Source organism: Hylaeus anthracinus, unplaced genomic scaffold (genome assembly GCF_026225885.1).
Source record: "Hylaeus anthracinus isolate JK02 unplaced genomic scaffold, UHH_iyHylAnth1.0_haploid 11985, whole genome shotgun sequence".
Taxonomy (NCBI): Eukaryota; Metazoa; Arthropoda; class Insecta; order Hymenoptera; family Colletidae; genus Hylaeus; species Hylaeus anthracinus.
In genome coordinates this window covers 11,772,249-11,779,296 of record NW_026534333.1, presented here as the reverse complement: position 1 = coordinate 11,779,296, position 7,048 = coordinate 11,772,249, and the positions used below count along the sequence as shown (strand labels likewise).

General features: G+C 41.2%; 1 protein-coding gene across 1 annotated transcript in view; it reads right to left on the bottom strand.

The window, feature by feature from the left end:
* Nucleotides 1-5,166, bottom strand: part of LOC128887149 (collagen alpha-1(I) chain-like) — a 13,180-nt gene extending 8,014 nt beyond the window's left edge. Inside the window, exons 1-3 of the mRNA XM_054142727.1 lie at nt 4,686-5,166; nt 2,083-2,124; nt 24-494 (exon numbers count right to left, since the gene is read on the bottom strand). Coding sequence (XP_053998702.1) covers nt 24-494; nt 2,083-2,124; nt 4,686-4,743 — 571 coding nt within the window. The 5' untranslated portion in view covers nt 4,744-5,166. The remainder of the gene's footprint in view (nt 1-23; nt 495-2,082; nt 2,125-4,685) is intronic.
* Nucleotides 5,167-7,048: the final 1,882 nt, after the last annotated feature.

Here is a 7,048-nt window from a genome sequence, read left to right as displayed (position 1 = left end):
TCCACCATATCCTGGACTTCCACCTGCCCCTGGAGCTCCACCATATCCTGGACTTCCACCTGCACCTGAAGGTCCACCATATCCTGGACTTCCACCTGCCCCTGGAGCTCCACCATACACCGGACTTCCGCCTACCCCAGGTGCTCCCAATTTTTGCACACCCGAAGGCGAGCCAGGTTTCTTCCCACGTCCATGATAATGGCCGCCGTGATGCTCTGGTCTGTATTGACCATCGTCGCCATCGTCGCAGTCATCTTCGCTCCTCTCCTCCGGTTCTGCGTAGTCCTCTTCCTGCTCCCAATAATCGTCGTCCTCCCACTTGCATTTCGCGCATCCGTTACCACCCTTGGTTCCGGGATGCGTGGCCGTTTGGTCATGGCCACCGTTGGCGGATCCACCGTCGTCGTAGCTACGGATCCCTTTGTGCCCGTCGTGACTCGCGGAGCTTCCAGGGAAATTGCCGAGGAATGCATTCGCCGACGCGGAAGCGCTGCCTGTTCGAAGAATTCGAAATTTCAGACGCATTCAGTCATCGTTGCAACGATAGAAATATACATTTCTCAATCGTTATTCGTTTATAGTGAAGAGACAACATTGTGGAAAATTTTGAAAAATATTTCAGATTGTCCCGAGTTCATTTATTTATTTACGGTGCGTAGCTCGCAATTGACGGTACGCAGTTAATTAAGCGCAGTATCGTGAAAATGCAGAGCGACTGCAAGTCGTGAGAACGAAGATTTGTTCGTATCGTATCGGAGTAAAATCGTCCTCGAGAAAGCGAGTATCGTGTGTGAAGGAAAGACAGAGATCCGTGTTTCGTGATCATTAAACAAAACAACTCCGCGGTTCTATCTTTCGCAGATTAAATCCTAAAATTGAATCTCTTTTCCTAAACAGCACAATTTTTCCATGTTTATCTACAGCAATTACATTCCTCGTGAATTATAGTGAAATAAATTACCCACCGAGTGGGGTATAATTTTAATTATAAAATTACAATTTTATGAAAGAGTCGTATTAGTTAAATACATATAATCCGTAATCGAAGGAAACTAAAAGTAAAGCAAATAGAAACAATGGAGTATTTTCCACGTAATCATAATGATGCGAAAACATTGACACATTCAATAGACAAGTACGCGACTACCGTGACACACGTTATCGGTATGTCATCTAAACTTTCTGACGAAGCCAGCTGCGATGCCGACGTTGGAATGTCTTCCTTAAAAGACTCGGTTCGTACACGAAAGCCTTAAAGAGGTATTCTAATCCAGAACTTTCGAAAAACTATATTTTACTATTCTACCGAGTAAGACTCGAAGCCAAAAATACTAATTCGGAGATAAGAACCTTCTCGATTACGAGTTTGGAAGCGTAGCTACTCGATTTGTGGATTCTACTCCTGTAGAACCTACAGTATAGATGGGCCGAACAGCCTAGGGTCTAAAATCTGATCACACTTAGCAAACACAGCTCGTAATTTACCCAACACAATGAAATAATTCTATTTTCTAGGTGTTTTAATCTTACTGTTAGATGCTTGGCGTGGCCAGACAAGGCATTCTCAGATCATCAATATCCATACTTCCTCTCTCGCAGGCTTTCGCATAATTTATCAGTTTCAAACTCTGACAATATCAGTACATTTTCATTGTATTGCATTTTCAAATATTTCTAAGATCATTCATCGACGCCGATACCTTTTCTCTTATAAGCTTTCGGATAATTTGTCAGTTTTCAGCTCTGACGATACGAGTACACTTTCATTGGTATGCGTTTTAAAATAATTCTTATTCATCGACACCTTGACCTTCTTTGGCCACGCCAAGCATTTGACTTCCAGGTCGCGGACATCTACGCAAATTTTTTTTTAAACAGTCTCAGTTTGTGGATGATACGCTATTTACTTCTTCATTTCACCGCCAAAGTGCGGAGCAGTCGCTTTGCATGAATTGTCATTAGAATCTGAACGTCCGCACTGTTGATTAATCTTACTGTTAGACTCTGTATATTCGAATGCATTTATGCATTAATGCATGGCTAATGAAGACGTTTAATGATAATAATAATAAAAATACATACTGAACGCCAGGCTACCGCTTCCGCCGTTCACCCCGTACGCTCCTGTAAACAAAAAGACTCTTGTGAAATCGACTCGCGAAACATTCGGTACAGGGCAGACGTAAGTTTGCCCTGTTTTTCTTTTTTTTTTTTTTTTTTTTAAATTAATAACTTCCACATTAATGTAAACTATTATTATTATATACATGGGGTTGGAATATACGACCGACAAAAAATGAGAAATCCCAAAGTGTCTTGATAATGGGTCCACCTCGGAGACATGCTCTACAACATGCAACAGGTTTTAAAAATGCAACTGTTAGAAATTCCGACACAGCTCGCCTAAATATTAATCGCCTAATATTACTTAGCGTAAACAACGTCGAAGGCCCTTCGAGAGCCTTCATTGACAAGGCTACGCAGAGACTTCCCCAGGCCGGGAAAGTCACTTCTTGGCCAGCAATCGTCGTGTACAGAGCTTCACGAATAAAATATTACTGTTAAAGAATATTCGGCGATTTATACGTGCATTTATTTACTCGTTTTACACAAAATACATTAAAAAAAAAAAAAAAAAAAAGTACATGTCGAATTGAGTAACCTCCTCCTTTTCGAAGTCGGTTAAAAAATCAATCGACACCTGGTGTATGCTGGACTTCTGAAAGGATGTTTATATAAACAATTCTCTGAACGAATGAACACGTGCGTTAAAGAATCCCTTTGTTGAACGAATAATTTTGGTCTGGTCCCCGTGACTGGATTTTCCATCCAGTCAGTTCTTTGAATGATTTCGTACAGTACGGACGTAACTCTCTCGTTATTCATTAAATACAACGAAGTCTATTTTATTAAATACAAAGTGAAACATTTATTTAATTACAAACTTATTTTTCATTATGGATTCTCGTTAAATCTATTTCTCATTACGAATACGTACGTGTGTGAATTTTATTCGTGTACGTATTTATAACGAAACATGTATTTGGGAACATCATACCGAAAATTTTACTTAAAATTTCTTTAACAAGCACAGAATAACAGAGACAGGGTACGAATACTTGTGCGATCGACTCTATACAGGGTGTCCCAAAAGTCGGGGAGGAGCCGGAAATGGGGGGTAGCTGAGACGATTCTGAACAACAATTTCCTTTGCAAAAATGTCGGATGGGGCTTCGTTAAGGAGATATTAAGGGAAAACCCCAACCAATCAGAGCGCGCGTAGACCGTTGGAGCGGCCGCGGTAGCGAAGGCTACGCGCTATAGGCGGCAGCGTCAATGTCCTTCGATGCACGTCGAGTCGCTTGTTCGCGTACAAGCGCGCCCGCCAGCGCGTAGCCTTCGCTACCGCGGCCGCTCCAACGGTCTACGCGCGCTCTGATTGGTCGGGGTTTTCGCTTAATATCTCCTTAACGAAGCCCCATCCGACATTTTTGCAAAGGAAATTGTTGTTCAGAATCGTCTCATCTACCCCCCATTTCCGGCTTCTCCCCGACTTTTGGGACACCCTGTATATTGCACTCGAGAATTTCGAAAACGGGGTCCGATGCGCCTGGGAAAATATATGAGCTCCGTGCTCTATAATTTAGAAACATATACTTCTTAACAATTTGCTTCTTGAATGCGAATTTAAAAAACTTTCGTACAACAATTGTTAAGTGAACGTTCTCCACGAACCAAGAAATTTAAAGAAACCTTGTTACGATACAACTGCGCCGAATCAAAATTACTATATGCACGCCTATCCAAGAAAGGAAACAAGCAAGAATGACCCTCGATCATTCGCTCAGGAAATAAATATAAAAAAAAAAAGGATATACAAGGCTCCCAAAGACCGGTACAGAAATTCTACCCATTGCCGAGACGTTATCGCGCGGAAAAACGCCGAAGAATGCGTTACCTGACAGAAATGTATATTGGTATACAGGAAGTACTCAACAAAATAGATAAGGACGGCAAAACGGTAGTTCTAGCATGGGTTCCATCACATGAGGATATTCGTGGAAATGTAATGGCCGATATTGAAGCGAAAATAGCAGCTACCCTTAAAACAGACAGCCAATCTATTCACAATACTTACTCGGACATCGTCTTGGACTGCAAAATGGAGAACATATAGAGCTAGCACAGTTCATAAAGCTATAGGAAGTTTTTTAACCGACTTCGAAAACGAGGAGGTTACTCAATTCGACATATATATATATATTTTTTTTTTATTATTATTATTTACAAACGAATCCAAAATTCGACCGAAGGCAGCAAATGGCAATAACACGAATCAGAAGTGGCCACAGCGAGTTTACTCACTCGCACCTACTCAACAGAAGCCAATCATTAAATTGTGACGAATGCAACACCCAAATCACTATTACCCATATCATCCTTGACTGCCCCAAATACAACGAAATCAGGAGGAAGTTAAACATCCTAGTATCAGTGAAGCCAACTATTCTTTCGAATACCAGGACACCTTAGTAGAATTCTGCAAGACTGTTCGGTTCTTTAACAAAATGTAATAACTCTGTACCGTTTCTGTAAGTCGCTAATAACCCACGATGTTGGTGCGACGTTGAGCTTATTAAATAAGAAAAAAAAAGAAAAAAGAAATAAAAAAAAAAATGCGTTACCTGAACGAACGACGAGCGCTGCCGCGATCAAGATGAATATCGGTGACAGGATCATCATCCCTGCGACGATCTTCGTGCCTCGAACCGTTGCGAAGCGGGTCGTGGTCGAATACTTGTATATATAGGGATTCCCCCCAACGGTGAAAGGATCCACTAAACCGTCATCTCCGATTCGCGGAGACGTGTGCACGCGTCAGTCGCGGCGTGGGTGGCGATGAACAGGTAACAATTGTTCGACTCTTTCTACCGGACACGATTCTCGCGACACTTGGCCAGCAAGACGACTGGTTTCCAGTAGACGGGCTATTGTCACGTCTACGTCATCCAGCCTCAGGAGTTTCCCCGAGAGGAACGATTCGCAGCACGTTTCGCGCGAGGAGGAAGGAGGATCATGCAAATTGGAGCGTAGCCCCTGCCTGGCTTCCTTCGAATTTACGACGCCGGCAGCAGGATTGTTTGCCGCGACAGGCATAACGACGATAACGACATTCCTCGCGAATGATCCTGGCCTCCGCCATTAGAGCTCGAGGGGACCGGAGAACGAAATTGCACCCAAGTTGAGCCTTCTTTACGAATTAATTCTAAATAAACAGACGCGAGCCATGACTCTTCGTTTCGCACGATTGCTTTGTGCGTGCTTCGAAGAGTTAGGAGAATATTTTTTTTCATAATGCATGTATGTGTCGGTAAAAATGAAACGCATTGGATCGGTGTTGAGGATGGAAATATAAATAATACATACTCCGTAAGAATGCGAGGACTCTTGTGAAATCGATTCGCGAAACATTCGGAGGAGGACAGACGTAATGTTTTTGGTTTTTTTTTTTTTTAAATTAATGAGAACATTAAATTTTAAGGTATTTGAAAGAACACGTCTCTTAGGGCGTGTGTCGCAATTGTTGTGTTTAATAATATCTTAAATTAACTAAATTGCGACGTTTCAGCCACTATGCCTGAGAGCTGGGTTATCAAAGATTCAATACACAAACATTTTTTAATAACGTTAAATTATCCAAGTGCTATCAGGTCGAATTTTTTAAAGAATAATTTTGCCTAAAATGGGAACGATCCGAACACATCTTAGCCCTGTAAAACCCCCATTAACAACACATGAAAAAAATTAAACTAATAAAAAAAAAAAATATTCGTGTGTAGAGTAATCTGTTAAAATTGAAACTTTTCACGTCGCCCAGTCTTTGTGTTAAAAATTCTTTAATATTTGGCCCTCTCCGTGGGGGGTCAGGATATTTTTATACGCTTTAGAGCAGGCCAGCAAGCTTTGGTTACTTCTGCCGATAGAAAAGAATGCATCGGACCAGTTTTGCTTGATTTCAAGGGGGACGTAATCTCATCTGAATAACCTCTTTCGCGGGTGACAGCATAAAAGAGAAGGTCAACTTCTTTTTCTTTTATTGGAATAGCGGACGATGAACTGTGGTTGAAGGTCAGTCAAGGTGATCGAAAGTCGACTACAATCGAAAGTACTTTCCTTGGAGGAACCGGTCGATCGTTATACTCGATACGTTTTAGGCACTCTTAATCGGAATGAAGGAGGGAATGAGTGAATGTAATAAGGTAATTCAAGTGACTCCATGCATTTTCTGAAAGCACCTGAGAGGACGGGGAATCATTGTGTAATAATACACGCTGATCGCAGAAATATTTATAGATTGTGCGGTTCGTTAACGGCGTTCCTTCAAACGTCGATATCCTGGACACGAGATCATATCGGAATTGGGAAAAGCCGTGTTCATTGTAACGTGTTTCTTGCGTTTTACTCGCGGGTTGTACTTGCGGCGCCGGGAGCGGATCCTCTAATGACGCATACGAGCAACAAACTTCTGGAAAAAAATCGCGAGACAATGTTATCGTTGATTGAATCTCGTTTGTCGACTCTTGGCAGGACGTTCTAATATAAGTTAAGAAGCTACCTACAATTGGACGTACGCGAAAATGAAAATTTGACTTTGGTAATATTCTTTAATTGTATTATAAATTATTTTGAAAAGCTCTATATAGTAGTGACAGTTCGTGAAGAAGTCAGCGAAGAAATATTATCGAGTAATATTGAAAAACAACGCAAGAATTAATCTTCTTGTGTTAACACAAAAACAAAAAGAAATATACATGTCGAATTGAGTAACCTCCTCCTTTTCGAAGTCGGTCAACAATGGTAACCATCGAAATCAGAACAAGGGACTCTGCAGGAGATGACACGAAGGAAATTTCGTACATATCGAATTTTGGACAGAATTTTACATTCTTATCATTTACTATCTACTTCCTTCACCTTATTGTTATTCTTATTGTCGAAATGTCTTATTGTATTTATTACTTTATATTTTATAAGTTTCACTGTCTTA